At 37.2% G+C, this 18405-nt stretch overlaps 1 protein-coding gene across 4 annotated transcripts in view; it reads right to left on the reverse strand.

The window, feature by feature from the left end:
• VTI1A (vesicle transport through interaction with t-SNAREs 1A) overlaps positions 1-18405 on the reverse strand; it is a 234652-nt gene that overhangs the window by 184074 nt on the left and 32173 nt on the right. For 2 of the 4 annotated variants that reach the window (XM_081863101.1, XM_081863099.1), the window contains exons 4-5: positions 7880-7957; positions 2058-2078 (exon numbers count right to left, since the gene is read on the reverse strand). In XM_081863101.1, coding sequence (XP_081719227.1) covers positions 2058-2078; positions 7880-7957 — 99 coding nt within the window. The remainder of the gene's footprint in view (positions 1-2057; positions 2079-7879; positions 7958-18405) is intronic. The other 2 variants (XM_081863102.1, XM_081863100.1) reach the window with 1 other exon arrangement.

The following is an 18405-nucleotide window of genomic DNA, read 5'->3' on the forward strand; positions in this document are numbered from 1 at the left end:
TTTAATATGCTCCCCAAAATATTATGTAGCAAGAAAATGACAAAATGATAGGACTTACAAAGTGAGCCAACAGCAAGGAAATACAATCCAGAATACATGTCATGACAGGCATTTTTAAAAACTGACAAAAAAGTAGTCCAGGTATTCAGCAAAAGCCACTTTTCCCCTTGAGTCTGCTAAAATTTAAAATGGATTATTGTCTATATCTAATTAACCACTTTAATTATAAGATCTATTAATAAACCTTGATTTTTCCCTTTACAATTAGCCTTGTCACATATATTTCCATGATTGCTTTTTATTACAACTTATAATTATATATTATAAAAAATATGCATACATACTCAGGAAAAAGTTTAGCTTTGTATTTATAGAATGTATGTCTTCTATGAAAGTTGAACCCTAGTCTGAAATGGCCAGGTAAGAAATCATGACATTCATATGCTTGTTGAAGAAGTGTGCATGCACACGAAAGCTCATACCAAGAACTGACTTAGTTGGTCTTTAAGGTGCTACTGGAAGGAATTTGTTTTGTCTTGTTTACCATGTTAAGTGTTTTTTTTAAAAAAAGAACTGTACAATTACTATGGTCTATGGACTATTCCAGAGCTGAAATAAAACCCAAGTATGTGATTTAAGTATCCATATATTTCCTATTACCATACCTCTCCCTTCTCTGCCTTTGCTATCTTTTTCCTTCCTTCCATTCTCTCTCCATGAAAATTTTAACTGTAAGTTCCTCGGGGCAGAAGCCTGTCTTTTGCTTATGTTATTCTGCAAAGCACTATGTACACTGATGATGCTACATTAATAATAAGAAGTTAGAAAAGAACGCAAGGACATGCTTGTTCGGCTGCATTTTATAGTGATACTTTCGTCATCACATCAAACCTTTATGCTGCAAGTTGAATAGCAATCAGGAATTAAAAGTGAATGATTCATCAAATAATCTTAATCTAATAAGAAAATCTTTAGACCAAGAATTCCTCTGAATTTTGCTTGCACTACATGTGCTTGCGTTCTCTCCAAGTATGAGCATCAGCACTTGAAAGTGCCCCTTGCTTCTGACCTCTTTTGAATTAAACACATTTAGATTGTATCAACAGTGTCATCCACCAACCGCAAGACTAAACAAGCAGAGTTTGCTGTGTTCACTCTTTCGCTGCTAGGAAATCTGAGGTGTCACTACACAGCCACCTAAGAAAACTGGTTCCCTAGCAACGTTTACTATACCAAACCTCTAAGAGAAAGTAATTTGATTTTTTAAAACACAAATAATAGTGTAAGCATTTGCTGTACTATAAAATAAGACTGAGGGGGAACCTTAAAAAAATATATGCTAGTGGCTGTCAGGAAATGACCATCAGGTGCTTTTCATATCTGCTTAGACGTATTGCTGCCACTTCAGGTCATTTCATAGGGTGCAAGCAAAAGGAACTCTGATCTGCATTCTCTACAGCATATGCACAAATAAATAATAAATACTGAGACACAACTGAGTGTACATCTACCTGGCTTCTATTTTCAACATGCATGCAGTATTTTCATACTGTTTGGTATGCCGGCAGGTATACATACTGCTGTATTGCTGGTATCTGTTTCAAGCAGAGATTTTCCCCCACCCCTAACACTGTACCTTCTATAGTAATGCTGGGATATAAAGGTATTTACTCCATCAAAGATTGTGTGATGCAGATATCATTACAGGATCTGATTAGATCATGGTATTCTAATAGAGATCAAATAGTAGTTTTCCTTCTTTTTTCCAGTGTCTATAAATTATCCCCTTTCTCTGTGCTATCAAAGAATGTTAATTTTAAAGGTTTGATCTAGGGATTCCCATGTAAGTGTATAGTTATTATAGGAGAAAAAAGAAAAGAAAGAAAGAAAGAAAGAAAGAGAAAGAAAGAGAGTGCTGGAACATTTTTAAGCAGTGTAATCAATATCTTTTGCTTTGTACTTATTTCCCTGTAACAATGACCAAAAAGATCTACTTCAGATTTGGAAAACCAGCTTTAAAGGAAAAGCTAGACAACAAAAAGCAAGGAAGTACTCACCTCTTCACGTAATTTTATCAACTGCAACATGAACGCACAAAAAAAGATAAAAAGGAAAGAAATGGCAGGAAAGAAAGATCAGTTGTGTGACAGGATACAGAATTAACATTGACAATTTATCTGTTTACATGTTTAGCATTTAAAAATCACAGACAAACACATTAAAAGAACCTAAACATAGACTACATGCAGAGTTTTTTGAACGAATAAAGATCACTTTCTCACACTGTCACATTAAACAAAGAGAATAGTGTGAAATTCTCTTTTAAACCACATCTAAGACACCATCATGAAATAAAGGGGAATGACTTCATAGAAGTCTATAATATAAAGGGGGGAAACAAGTTTACTGTATTCCTCTCTTCTAAGATAGTACAGTTGAAGTGATTTTGTATATACAAGTTTTCAGAATGTTTTTCTGTTTTTTAGTACTGACACCTGCCTTTTTATTTCTCTCATATATTATCTTGATCAGAATAACTATAGTAAGTGGCTACTGAGGCATCAGTTAGATTGTATATATCTTGCAAATGCCTGCTCTACTTTAACACAGCTACTTTAAAAAATAATAATATGCCTATGCAATTTAGCATATTATTACTTATGTTAAAAATGAATGGATGAACAAATTAACTAATGTAATAGTACAGAATTACTGTACATAACATAATTTTGACTACACTATCTTTTACAGAATTTATCTCCCAAAGTTATTATCACTGCTAACCCTCCCCCCTTTTAGTTGCCTACTTTTACTAAAGCTACAGTAGCAGGGATCCTTTCAACTGATCTAGTCAGTTATACTTCAAAATATTCTTCATTTAGAACATTAGCCAGGGGTACAAAGAAGCGCACCTATTCATTTGCAACAAATGCAGAAGGAAAGATGGCTAGCTACTAAACAAGGGTGAATATGCTCTCATTGTGGCTGCCTTCTTTTGGCAATTAAGGTTGCCACTTTTGCACTGACCACACCAATTTATACACTAATTTTAAACTGATAACCTTTTTTCCTACAGTCAGGAAGTTTCCAATTAAAGAAGAAACGGAAGATGCCCCCTTAGGTGTCACTCTAAAACTAAAAGATGTACCGCTGCCAAACAAAACAAGAGATGGTGCTTCTGATCACTAGGAAAGCAAGCTGCTGCAGTTAATAGCTCTTTAGAAAAGAAGCTTTCCAAGGATCTGCTATCAAGTAAACACACAGGCATTCTCCATCCCCATCCCACCTGCCCTAAAATTTAAAGCCCTTTGCTAGGAATCACTCTTACATTTGCTTTCTTGCTTCCCCCTCACTTCTCGCAGCACTATTCCCACCCACCCCCCACACCATTGAGGTCACCATTCCTCAACTGGCTGTGATACTTTAAGGGCCAAAGTTTAAAACTACTTTCCTGCAATAGAGACCATTTGGGGCATGACACTCTGCCACAGTCAATGAGAGTTTTAAAATGCTCCACATTTGTTTTTTCAATAGGTCGCAAACCAAAAAAAAAAATGTTCTATCTTGTTTGTGCTGCATGGCTGAATTTAAGCTCTGCATAGAATTTGCAACTAAGCTAAGTAATGGCAGATTTTCTTTTTTAAATGATGACTGAAAGAAATTCATTCAAATTAACAAAAGATTTCCCCCCATTTAACAATGATGGCACTCGATGAAATTCTGCAACTGCTATTTTAAAAATGTACCATATAAAGCTTGTCAAATTCAAACAGCATTAAAATGTGTGTAGCCACCATTTTAGGTTATGATAATCAGCATATTTTCTGAAACAAAGATTCTCCTTTTTTCCAATTTGATACAAGCGGTAATCTGTTCCTTTGTAGACTAAAAAAAAAAAAAAATCTGGTTTACGCTGGTTTGAACCAGTGGAATCTCTTGTGGCTAAGCCTTCTGCTGTGAGTAGAATCAAAACTGCGTCGCAGAGTGTGTGCACGTCTGTGAGGCACGTCACGTGACATGGAGAACTACCGAATTCCCCCCCGCCCAAGAAGCTGATAACGCTACTGCCGTCTCTGCCCGCATACAGATAACGAATAAATGCTGAACTCTATTAAACGCCCTTTACACATTATCGTGGGTCGAACACACAATTTTCTGAACTTGTGATGACAGTCTATTTATTTTGCTATAAACTCTCGGCATGTAACGAACAGATTTGTGACTGGTAATGATCTGCTCTGCCAGGGCTATATGAAGTGATACAGACCTCCTTTAGATCTTGGGGAATTAAATTGACCAACTTCACCCCCTGGTCTGTTTCTTGAGTTTTGACACACTTTATGCACAGCAAGTCCAAATCTTACATTATCAGAGCTTAGTTGTCAAAAATTAGGTAACCATATCACCACAAAATATTTATGTTCTATAGGTAGCATATATGCTGCCTTGATGTACTTTTTTTCCATTTTAGACCAACTGGAAAAGTCTAATTAAGAATTTTCTCACATTAGCCCAACAAATCTAATTTCAGAAAGAAAACAGGGTTTTATATCACACTGTGGAATTTGTAAATACCAAATGAATACCCAATATATTTTTGCAAGCAAACAATTTATTAATGAATGATATGCTTCTTTTTCTGAACAACAGACCCACCACCCTCTCCAGTAACCACAAAATATTAAGTGGAAGGTACAACTTAGTACTGTATAGCAATGCATTGAAGCAACTGGGCCTTTCAAGCAATTTGATGAATGCAGCCAGACATAATTACAAAGACCAGCTAAAAATACTAGAGTGCTTAAAATACTACACTGTTTATATATATATTCTCATTCTGTGATGTGTAATGGACAACATTTAATTGTTTACTATAAATTAGTAAAGTGTGCTCCTGGAGGGAAAAGATAACCCAACTATGAACCACCCGGTTTTTCCCTCCTGCCTTTGTACTGCAAAATGTGCTACATCTGATTATGTTTCACTCGATTTAAATTGGAAGAAAATTAATCAACACAAAGCCAAGAAATTAACTAAATCCAGAATATAGTGAGCCCAAAGCCATTTATCCCTATCAAGGATGTTTCTTTTTACAGAGAAAAAACACAGATTGGGAATAGCAGCTTTTACATACATTAATATACCTATCTTGGGTCTGCCATTGCCTTAAAGTAGGCAACAAATCATGAAAATCATCTTAGACAACGTTGTCAACAGCACAGAACCAAAATGCCACAATACAGAATTTCAAATATTTCACATTCTTTATTGTTTCCAACTAAGAGTCATTCGCAAATTATTTGATATCCAATTCGGTATACGTACTAGAACAACAAAGTTATACCAGTATAACTCTGAAAAACCACTAGACGGAGTGAATCAACAGGTAACATATTCCTCACAATCACATATGCTTAAATGTATTACACACAGAGTTCACATTCTCAAAAACTGAATATGTTTAATATTACTGACACTGATCTAGAGCTCCCTGACTTTAGAAGTTTCTAGCTCTCTTGGCTAAGTCTCTATTCAGATATTTATCAGGTGGTGTGAAGAGGTCAATACTCCTACTTTGCCAAAACCCAAGACAGTTATTTTTATGCAGCATCTGCTTTTCAGTGATTTATGTATTGATTTATGTTACATTTGGGGATTAGAGTGGTGGACAAACCACTTTCATTTCTGCAATTTAACCTTAACCTGATTAAACGGTCAAACAGCAGCAAATGAATTTGACAGATCCACGACTTTTAATATATAAATCAAGGTGTTCTACACTAGTGTTACAGAAATGAATCCGAGCATTGGGCATATTGAAATTCTTCACACTTTACATATATCATTTGGGTGCTAAAGCTATAAGGCTTTCTAAATCTAGGCGCCAAAAGAGCTGAGTAATACAGATTGATAATTGTGCTTCTCATTATGGATAGTCTTACTAGTAACATGAAACAAGAAATAAAGTATTATAGAATACTGCCCAATATCCCTGAGAGGGAAGACAACCAGGGCTTTTATTTAGCTGGAACTTGCTGGAACTCAGTCCCAGCACCTCTCAGGTGGGCGCCATTGCCATTATAAGAGAACAAGGGATGCATTCATGGTTAGTTCCAGCACCTCTTTTTCTAGAAAAATAGCACCGAAAAAGACAAATCTGTCAATTTTGGCAAACTAGGGTATATGTATAATGTTAATATTTAGGAAAATGAAGAAACAATATTTTCTTGCGTATATATTTTGACCGTTTGCCACAGAATATTTCTTGAATTAATTTCAATTAGTTTCTTCCTCCTTTCATAAATACACAATCTACAAATATATCACTGACATACGTAAAAAGTATCAGTCAGTAGTTTTCAACCTCAAAGGTTGAGAACAAAAGTAAAAAAACTATTCTACAAAAGAATAAACTCTGTTTTAAACTCAAGTTTTTATCATAACTTTTCTTTCAAGGCTGGTGTCACATGTAATTTACTGTGCAATCTGAAAACAAGCAATAGAATTTGAATCCAGGAGCCTAAACCTCTTTTTTTGAGGTTTGAACTTTGTCCATGGTATCTGAATGTCCAATGTTTTTTGTCTGAAAATGATGCCCACTTCTAGAATATCTTTCAAACTTATAGGGAGTTTGGACAATACCCTTATTAAATAATTGCACATTAAGAAGCTGTAGGCTATAAAGGCAGGACCACAATCTAGTCAACGTTATATGCTTTATAATCCCAATGATTTCAATAGGAGAATGAAGCATAACTCTGTTACAATACAATGGAACTTAAGAGTTCTTAATCAGCAGTAGCTGGGTCCTTAATTAGGCTATATCCTAAGTGTACGAGCTAATTTTAATGTATTATGCAACATATGGCAAGTACAGAACTTTGCTCTCTAACACCATATGTTAAAAGAAACAATAATTTAATACATACAAATGTATTCAAGTATTACGAAGTTTTTAGAATTAGAAACATTATGAAAGGAAAGTTCAAATTGAAATCAGTAAGAAACTTTCTTTAATATTAGACTTTCTTCTAACTTCACACACCATTTCTTTGTTATTAGGCATTTAAAACTTCAATCTAATTCTGTCAAGTTTGAATTAACTTCTTCATGTAGGAAGGTCTCAAAGTAGGCAAACCTGGGAACAGGTCTTAAAAAAAACTATAGCTAAAGCTTTATATAGATACAATAATGTGTTAAGCTGTGAAAATACTTGTTCTTTAATAATGGGGGGGAATCCTACTAGGACATTGGTTACAGTGTAATGAACACTGAACATAATAAGATTAATTAACAGGCATATAGTTCTTCCCTTAAAACACTAGTATTTTAAACTGTATCTATTCCAATGGTATACTTTTGAGCATAATTTGCAGTTTTACTCAAGAGAAAAATATCTGATTCAGAGAAGACAACCTACATAGAAACAGAGAAACTGTCAGATTCTGAAAGCTCATTTTCATTTGTTTTGCCTGCCAGTGTTGATTTAATTATGCTTCATTCTTATCAAAGCTGCATTATGTAATTTTTTATTCCTTTTACATGTGTTTGAGGTGAAGACCTTGGCTTTGTCAGCAAACATTGTGTTTCAAGTTATTCCTTAAGTACCAAATAATAAAGAAGAAGAGAAGAAAAGATCCTCCCTTTTAAAAAACAACAACGAAAAGATAGCAGACAGCGATCACAAGGTAAAGGGTTAAATTGTAAGATCTCCAAGAAACATTTTGAAGTTGATTAAGACCCCAGCTTTGCATTAAACAGTATCACTTCCACATGAGTTGTTACTAATGCTGTTAAGGAGCAGCTTGAGAAGCCCAGTGTGCCAATGACCTCCTTCACCCTCCAGCCACCCACTAGGGCTTCTTGATTAGCATCCTACCTGGATCTCTGAGGAATTCCCATCATCCCCTAGGAGCTCATTCCGCACCTCGTCACTGTAGGCAATCCGTGACCTTTTCTGTAAAACAAAAAGAGAAAGGGAAAAAAATGTGAGCAAGCAAAGCTCCGGAGTCATCACTATCAAGGCTGATCATCTCAAAACCTCGAGAGCCCTCTAATGGATACCCTTTTGGTGGAAAAATCTCTAAAGAAAGTTATCACAAAGTAGTTTTGACAACAGGATGTCAAATGCAATACAGAAATTACCAGCACTTTGGGTGGGATCTTTAAATTAAATCCCTTCCCCAAAATGAAGCTAGCAAAGCACAGCATACACAGAAAAAGTTTTTCTCATTAAGTTCAATAGGAGCAAGCCCCAAATCCTGATTTTCATTCACTGAATTGCCTCCCTCAAACCAAATGATCCCTATGTCATTTCACACTTCCCTAACTCTGTTTAACCAAATGTCTGATTATGTGAACCTCTTGGATATACGCCAGGTCAGAGAGAAGTGAGCTTATATGGGAGAGCAAGCAGGAATTAAAATCTAATCTTTATATTAGGTATAGCTATACCAAGAATGGAAGTGCAAATATCAAAACAACAAATCAATAAGACCGGGGGAGGTTTTTTTTTTATCCTGTTCAGTTTCCTTCCTATACTGTACTGTATTAAAAAACTTTTAAACAAAGAACTGCTACGTCTCAAAAGGCCGAACACAAAGACTGAAATCCAGTTGATTATAATCACATAGTGAACTCAGTGCTCCAAAAGGGAAGAAAGCATGCAGACAAACAAGGGTTAGCTTTTTGGGGGGTGGGGAGATTCAGCTAAACTGGACTGTAAGAGATCTTCATGAGTTGCTGCTTTGGGGAGAACTGATGCACTGCCTTTTCCTCAATTGGAAGCAGGCATCCATGATTAAACAATCTCCCTCCTGCACCGGGATACTAACACAGATTAGATTGCAAGGCATCATACCGGGCAATTCTTATTGGATTAAACTAGATGTGATAAAAATTGCAGCTTTGTTCAAAATCCTTTTGATGTATTTGGTCTTTTCCCATGGTGTATGAGGCAACTGGGGAATCCTAACATTGAGCTTTCCATGCAAGACACCTAGCTAGTTTCTGGGAATATGCCAAATGAAAGTTGAGCATGTAACAGCATTCAGTAGCCAAGCATATGAAAAACCTATTACATAAAAACTGAAAAATTATAACATCACTGGGGAAAAAGCTAGCTTTAAACTAAACTTTCAAGCACAATATTTGAAAGGTCTCACTCTTTCCTGGCCCTCATGTGAACTGGTCTGTGCTCCAGCTACCACACTGCATTAATTGTTACAATTTGGTGCCCCCCACCCTTCCTTGAAAGCGAGATTAAAGCTGAGGTTTGAATTCAAAATGCAAAATGTAAACTAATTTTATTTCCAATGTTTTACATTTTTCTCCCTTCTATGAAAACAGGTTTGCAGATTTAGCTGGCAATTCAATCTGAATGCATATATTGAATTTAAATCTGATACAGTGTATCAGTTTTCAACTTTCAAGACAAAAGAAAAACTTTCAAGCCGATCAATTTACAAACAAAATGCAAAATGAGAAAGCAGTTAATACTTCACCTAGCAAGTAAACGGTAAGTTTTAGACTTCTTTTAATTTCAATGGTTATTTGTGGCACCCTTAACATTATGAAACCCCTAGTATTCAACAGAGTATATATACTAAAGCCTTAGTCATACAAACCATAGAACTTGTATAATGGACATAGCATATCCTACCCCTTTTTTACTATTTGGATATCTCAGACACAGCAGTTTCATATTAACCAAGTAAAAGCAGTCTCTACAGCATTAAAGGAAATGGGAACCTTTAAAGAGGCTGTGGTATCAGAGCTGCCTGTTTAAATTATTCATTTCATCACTATGGGGGACTAAAACACTCTGCAGTATGCAAGAATATCATATGGAGATGGGTTTTGTTTTTCTCTTTTTTCACCAAAAAGCCAACAAATTGGCATAGATTGCTCAATTATGATATTATCCTATTTTTTGTTTGATATACATCAGACAAGGAAAGAAGTTACAAATGCATGTCAATACATGATCCAATCTTTCTTTTCCATTTAAGATTTTCAGTTTAAGATTAAGTTTAACCATACACGGTCAATAGCTACCAATAGCAATGGTATTTGTGCCATTACAGATATACAACCACAATGATCTGAAAATAGCCTGTATTGCCCATAGGTTTGCCCATTAAGCAACTGGACTAACTGTGTGTGCTTTTTCAAGCTTGCACCAGAGTATACTCGTATGTGCACACACAGAGAGAGCTGGGAAAGATTTTAGTTTAACTTCCTCTTAATTCACTGTCCAGGTTTGGAAAGGAACAAGTGCTTTTTGCATCAAGGAAAATGGTTGTGTGTGCATGTGTGCATGCCTGCATGTGTGCACAAGGCTTACAGCCTAAATACACATTACATTGATCACAGCACGTCACATATAAAACAGGCTCTGTCTCTTGAGAATTCAAAAGCTCCCTCAGAGAAAAGTAGTAAAGGCCAGAGGGGATAACAGGCAAACACACAGGGAAGCAGAAGCCACTAACTGCCCCCTGTCTATCTATTTTATTATTTCTTCTTGAGTGGCTAATTGTCTCTAGGGACTGAGAAGAAGATGAGTAAACATAATTACACATGAGATAATTTTTTGAAAAAACCCCAGACAGATTGAAAAAAGCAGGCAGTGTGCTCTTCCCACAATTTCCTCCCAGCATCCTCTTTGTCTCAAGGAGAGCTCAAGAATTTGTAATTCCTAATAAAGGGTTGGCGAAGTAAGTAAGAGCTCAACAATTCCAAGGCAGACCCTGGCTTACATTGTGGCTGCTTTGGACATGAAGAATGTCATATGTAAGCAGGCTCTTTAAAAAAACAAAAAACATGTAGCTTGGGTTCAGTACTGTGACTAATGGGGATTTGACCAAGTCTATGAACCTGGTTGTCAGAGGCACTGCCATTCCACCAGGTTCCAACATAAAAGGGAGGAAGCTGTAGCTCAGTGATAAAGCATGTGGTTTGCATAGACAAGGTCTCAGATTCAATTTCCCACATATCCAGCTTAAAGAATCTTAGGATGTAGGTTTAGAAAAGACACAGCTTGATACCTTGCATAGCAACTGTTAGTCAGAGTAGATGGTATTGAACTAGAATGTAGCCACTTGATGAATCAGTAGTCTGAATAGGCTTAAAGCAGCTTCATATGTTCACACACCTCCCAGCATTAGTGGGAGAAACCTCAGAGACAGGTGTATATTTTACTGTGACATGAAATAATAACCCAGCCCTCTCCAAGTTCCTGTGAGAAGAGTTGGGGAATATTTCATCATGCTGGGCTTTGGAGAAGGTTGAAACAGTACTTATTTCATCTCGTGAGATTACCACTGCATGAAAGGGGATATTACCATCTACATGAAGCCATTAGGAGTTTGGGAGCAAAGTGTCAGACTTGGGTATCATCCCCCTATTTATATTTCTTTGTTACATCTGAAGCAGGAATGGCCTTGAGTATCTGGATGCAGTATCTGGATGCAGTTGGGGACTGGTTCCAATAAATTAGTAAATTGCCTGCCCTCGATGTGGTCTTACTCTCCCTGAAGGAACAAATGTGTAGTTTGGGAGCACTCCTGAAACCACCTCTGTCACTCAATGCACATGTAACCTCAGTGGCTAAGACTGCCTTTTGCCAACTTCTGCCTCAGTGGCTTTGAGGGCCTTTTGCTAAAGCATCTCTGGCTGTTCGTGGATGGGATAGCTTGACCACTGTTGTTTATGCACTGGCAACCTCACAGCTGGATTACTGCAATGTGTTCTATGTGGGACTCTAGGCAAGAGGCTGCGGCTGATGCAAAATGCAGCAGCTAGGTTGATTGTGGGGACAAACTGTCACCAGTGTATCACACCTTGCTTGTAAGATTTGCACACCCAGTCTGCAACCAGGCCAAGGTGTTGGTACTAACATATAGGTATTAACATTCCTATACAGTTCAGGAACAGGTTATTTGAGAGACCACCATATCTCCTATATATCCAGTAGATCACTACAGTCTGTTGGAAAGTTTCTGCTACAAGCTCTAAAGATATCTGAAACCTACTCCACAGTAACTTGGCACAGGGCTTTTAGTCTGGCCATTGTGTTCGGTGGAACAGCATTCCTGTTGAGATATGACAGGCTCCCACTACCTGCACTTTCTGGAAACAGCTGAAGACATGTTTGTTCCAAAAGGCTTTCTTAGCTGGCTAAATGGGTCTTTTCCAGGAGGGTCAATTCGGATTGTTTTAGTTGCATTGGCTGTTTTTTTCAGTTTTTAACTGTTTCCCCCCAGTTTTTATAGTACATTGCATTGAGTAGATTGTGTAGAAAGCAATTAATAAATAAAAGATATCATCATCAATAAAAAATATTAGTCCTCCCTCAGTTCTCCATATGTTGAAGATTGAACATCTGCAAGCAGGGAGCCTTTTCTACTCAGGTTCACTCCATGTGCAATTTGAAACCCTGACTAGGATTCTACAAAAGTAGAACAGGCTTCCAAGTGCAAAAGTTCACATAGACATATGGGAGCAGCAGTGGTGATTCAACAGAGATCATGAAGCCATGGAGCTCCTCTGTGAGTGCCAACAAAATATGCAGCTACGAAAAGTAATGCTGGCTGCTAAACCAGAATATGTTGACCCCTGGATTTGAAATATACTTTTTGCTATACAGATAAGAAAACATAGCACTAGCAACAAGTAATTTCAATTTTTTAAAAAATGTATGTAGTAATTCTTCAGGCATCTTCTGGCACTTGTCTGCCTTATCCCAAGTTTCTAAAACCTAGAGGTGGTCACTGGGTCTATAAAACAGCATCTATCCAAAAAGAAATCTGTTCACTTTGCAAAAAAAAATTATATTGTTTTGACAGAGCTTCGTGTTCTATGGAGATTTTGTTGTAAATTTGTTTTAGTTCAATATAATCTACATCAATAGCAAAGCTAACATTTATTGTCACGGTCCCTTTATTATCATGATCTCTCTCAATTATAAAAGAAGCAGTTTTATAGAACAACTAAACCTTTTGACTACAATTAGGTCCGACTCTGCCATATTCATTAATAAATAATTTGATACTACTTTTGATCACAATTTCATCCCAAAATGAATTGATCACATAAAAGACCAGGCCTTTGAACTAAAGTGCCCATTTGTTCTCTCAGAATCTAGCTAAAATATCAATACAGTACTCTCATTTGTCTTTAAAATAATAACTTCAAATAATCTTACTAGCACCCCTAAGTGAAACAGATCATCACTAGAAATAGCAGTAGAACAAATTCTACAGTGCAATCCTATACCCACTTACCTGGGAGTAAGCCATAAAAACTCAATTAGACTTACTTCTGTGTAGACATGTATAGGATTTCACTTTTATTGTAACAATTCTAAAAGGTGCTTTATGCTCCTAATTTCACCATTCTGTATTGAGTGTAAATTTGTACTGTAGCCAAATGCAGGCATAATAGTTTGTGCTGGAAAATGTCACACACACTGCTACAGTTTGAAGGAACCCAATTCATAATGCATTTTATAAATAGTTAATGACTTCTATACATAAGCTAACCAGGCAAATCAAGAAATTGTCAACATTTTTAGTCTTAGTTGTCAGTTACCACTGTCTACTGCTACTTTATATGTATGTTTCTGGAAGAGACAGAAGCTTTACAGATTCTGTAATCCAATGCCTTTTCTGGGCAGCTCGATATGAGCTTAAGAGTTCCTATATACAGATTCTGCCCAGCAAAGGGCTGTCAAACACAAGTCCCGTCCCAGCACTCCTGACTCTGTGTGTGTGTGTGTGTGTGTGTGTGTGTGTGTGTGCGCGCAAGATGCATTGTGAGCACAAAAGTGCTGCTTAATTCTACTAGGCACAGAAATACACATACGATTTGCTTATAGTTCAAGAGAAAGCTATAGTTTTGCACAGCAAAGGGGCAAGGTTATCTCAATTCAGCTTACCAAGAGTATTTTTAAAGCATTAAGAAAACCGAGCGGATAGCCGCTAAATGAGCCAAGTCTTTAGGACAACTCTCTGGAACTGCAAACTCAAATGCCTACCAAATGTACAGCGCCATCTAGGTGATATGAGACATTATTCACTGCCCTTCCAAAGAAATCAACCTAGAAGTAGCCATGCTCTCTCTCCTCAAGTGAACGGATTGGTCAGCTGGCTGAGTTTTGTAGTTCTAGGCATAGTTTAGTTTGGTGAACACAAAAGTTTACAAGCATTACCATGGTGTGCGTGCAATAGCTTATAAGGTCAGTTATTGCACACATCCTACCAAATGGTGAAGAAAATTTACACCAAGTTCATATTCCGAATACAAGTGGGCTAAAACCTGGTGAGATGTGACCTCAAATCCGGAAGTAAAATGGTAATAACCATTTAACAAGCCTAATGCAGTTGCGTACGTTGGCTTCATAATTCTGGATACTAAACCTTCTATACCTTGTTATGAGGTTCAGAACACAGAGCAAAGAAGCCACAAAGTCTGGTTTATAATCATCCATAACCTTAAAAGTCCACACAAACACAGATAGCAGGCTCAGACTGTTCAAAGACTATTCCAGTAGCTACTTTAAATGTACCACAATACACAGACCTTACACCAAGGAACAATTTGATTCCAGGCAGACATCACTTGGTAAAGGAACAGGATTTTTTGCATACTGATTCTCTTAAAGCCCTGTTCAAACAGATACACTTGCTCAGTTCTGTCTGGCAATTTGGCTTTAAACAATCTGTCTGCTTGACCCAAGTCTTAACATTTCCCAACTGAACTGAATATATTCACAGGCAAACACAGTTAAATTAGAAATGAAATGAATTAATTCAGCTTAAACTAATTAAGAACTGTGATCTGCAGCACCACCCCAGTGTGTAATTTTACATGTGTAGCAGAGTACATGTAGCCACAACTATAAGAATTCTGCTAAACTACTAATCTGAGCATAACAATGAAGTTAGCCTATTACTAAATCATATGAGAAGTTAATTTCCATGGGCCACACATGGCAAAGCAATTGCTTAAATTGCTTCACCTGGGAATTTAATACAATGTTATCATCAGACCAGCCACATGGTAAATAGATTTATAATACTTTCCATGTGCTAGGTTATGTTGCATATGAATTAAGCAACAATCTGGTATTACAATACAATCAGCTCTTTCCCACACCTGGTGGACAGTATTTTGTTAAATTACTAGCTATACAGCTACATCAACAACATAAAGCTGGGAAGAGCAAGGGGAAAAGAAACAATCTTCATGGCACATGACCAATTCCACATAGTAAGTAAATGAGATGTAGATGGGGAAAGGTGCCCAAAATTATCAGCCACCCACATCTGCACAGCAAAATTCAGACTTGTTCGTTTCTATTCAGTTTTGGTTCTAGGTTTCCATATCACATGCTTTAAATTAATCACTGGTATTCTGCAGTGTTCATAATAATAAGATGGCGCATTAGCCCATTCATCTTGGTTCAATATATTTCCAGCAGTCAGCCAAATAACTGAGGAATGGTATACTTTCATGACATCTCAACTTAAGTTATTATTGTTGGTTAATACAATTCACACAATGACTACTCAAATAAGGGGACATATACAAAAAAAGCAGGCATATTTCAAAATATAATATTCCACAACTCACCTATGGTTTCTTTGCAAATTATTTTCTATATTGATGTGATGCAATTCTAACAGATTGAATTGATCAGCTGTATGTTTTTGTCAAAATAAAGTTGTATTCAACATGTTTGGTTTAAAAAAAACACAAAAAACCCGTAGCATTTTTACTTGAAGTTCTAAATGCTTGATGAATTATGTCAGATTGACTTTTTCTACCCAATCATTTACTTACAGCACATCCTATGCATATCTGCTCAGAATAAAATTCCACAGAGTTCAATGGGGCTTACTCTCAAGAAAGCATACATAATAATAATAATTCTTATTTATTATTTATACCCCGCCCATCTGGCTGAGTTTCCCCAGCCACTCTGGGCAGCTTCCAATCAAGTGTTAAAAACAATACAGCATTAAATATTAAAAACTTCCCTAAACAGGGCTGCCTTCAGATGTCTTTTAAAGAGAAGATAGCTACTTATTTCCTTCACATCTGAAGGGAGGGCGTTCCACAGGGCGGGTGCCACTACCGAGAAGGCCCTCTGTCTGGTTCCCTGTAACCTCACGTCTCGCAATGAGGGAACCTCCAGAAAGCCCTCGGTGCTGGATCTCAGTGTCCGGGCTGAACAATGGTGGTGGAGACGCTCCTTCAGGAAAGTTGCCCAAAATGGACAGCAACATTCAGCCTGAAAAAAAGTTATTGCACCTACCAACCAGATGGAACTGCCCCTGTCCAGGAAAACACAGGAAATAGAGCAACCACTGAATGCACAATTCCTTTATACAGCAGAAAGGTCTTTGCCAGAAGTCTCTCACTTTTTGGATTAGAAATATATGCAAAATAAACAGGGCAATATAAGTATCTACTAAGGAAACCTTAAGGAATATTGAGGCTTTTTATCCAGAAAGAGGGAGGGAACCTTCTTAAAATGTTATATGACTAGGAGAGCTAGCATTTTTCCAATCGTACTTTCAGCTGGGAGGGGGGCTTTTTAGTCCTAACTGCAGTGGTGAGAGCGTTAAAACTCCCCATCCCAGCTGTGACCTTCAATGAAAACACACACACATGACTACAATTACACTTGAAAGAAGCCTTCTGTGGGAGCCAATAGAATAGTTTTTTAAAAACTTAACTGATGTGGAGGATGTGGGGGGGGGGGGTTGAGAAAGAGGTGAGCTTGGGAGGGGAAGGTTAACTTCCTCTCCTTAGCTGTGACTCATCTGAAATCACCCATCCTCTGCTGTGGCTCTCCCCCACTCCCAAAGCTGCTTGTCACCCATTGCAATTAGATTTTAACAAGCAATCTATTGGCTTCAAAAGAAAGCTTCTTACAAGGCAAAGTCAACTCTTGAGCCAGTATAATCTACAATTATCCACTGTGTTTCACTAGTGTTTTTTACATACTGTCTAAAACATTATTTCAGGCATAAATAGAAATATGTGTGATCCTCAGATGAAGGGAGCTATAGAAATTCTATAAATAACTAAACAGAAAATATTGAGATATATTGCTACTTAATATAAGGGAAAAAATCCACAGCACATAGAAAGACACCAGCCCAAGTCACAATAAATCACTGATGAGGGACAGAAATGAAGAATGCAACATTACATAGTTAAAACATTTTCACACAAGCATTAGTTTCTTGATAGCGACCTTGGATACTAGCATCCTGCTTAATGGATAATATGGGGATTTTAAAAAAATAAACTTTATGTAACAATCATACATTCATTAACATGCTCGTGTACAAGGTCAAAAATCAAGCTATTTTGTAATGTGATTTTTTTCTGCTTCCATTACAGAAATAAAATAATTTTCTCTTAACAGAAGTTGTACAATTTTTTTCAAAGCAATAGAAGGCACTGCATTTTCCACCTCCAATAAAATTATTTAATATCTTAATAGTAAGTAATGTATAAGGTTTGATAACTATAATCACATTATTGGAGAGATTTCACCTCTCCACAGCATTCTTTTTTAGAGTGGTAGAGATTAACAAAGACAGCAAGTCACACTTCCCATTCCATATATTCTACAATATTCTGTCGCTCCTCTTCCAGCCTCCATATGGCACTTGAAAAATATATGCTCCAGAGGGTTTCTTTTGTAACTGTGAAATAATACAACCACCCCTCTTCTTGACAAACTGGGCAACACAAGAAGATGAGAGAAGTTATTCAACAAGCAAGTATATAAAGGATGTCGGGAGGGGCCCCATGAATAAGAAAAGAGAGGTATGGGAAACACGATGGAGGTGTCAAGGGTGAATTTAAGAGGTTCAAAAACCTTTACTACCCAGAAGACACAATATCTGCCTGTTCTCAATCTACAACAATGCTTGCTGCTTTGTCTGAATTCTGCAAAGGCCAAAACATCACCTGCTCTCTGGCCAATCAGCTCTCTACACTGCTCATCCAATCCTAATCCAAAACAATTGTTATAGGCAGAGGTTACTCCCATCTGTCCTCCACACAGAATAACTAAGTGAAAAACCAGCATTTTACTAGTGTTAGCCATAGCTGTTCTACAAGTTCCTGCCCCCTCCTGTTACCATGAAGACGTTCCAACCTATCAGAACACAGGAATTAGCACACAGCTATAGTACAATGTTGGTAGGTCTGCCTCAGGGTAGACCTAGTAGTGGGGTAGACTTATGCAAAATAATCTCAGATCATGCTCAGAGCTGTTTCCTTGAAAGCCACACCTAAGCAGCTGGGCCTCAGAAGTGGGTCTGATTCCTAAGCAGTCCTGCTGTTTAATTTGCTTTGGCTTCACTGACCTCCATCCTTTTT

This window comes from Podarcis erhardii (genome assembly GCF_964252035.2).
Source record: "Podarcis erhardii genome assembly, chromosome: 5".
In the NCBI taxonomy this organism is placed as follows: Eukaryota; Metazoa; Chordata; class Lepidosauria; order Squamata; family Lacertidae; genus Podarcis; species Podarcis erhardii.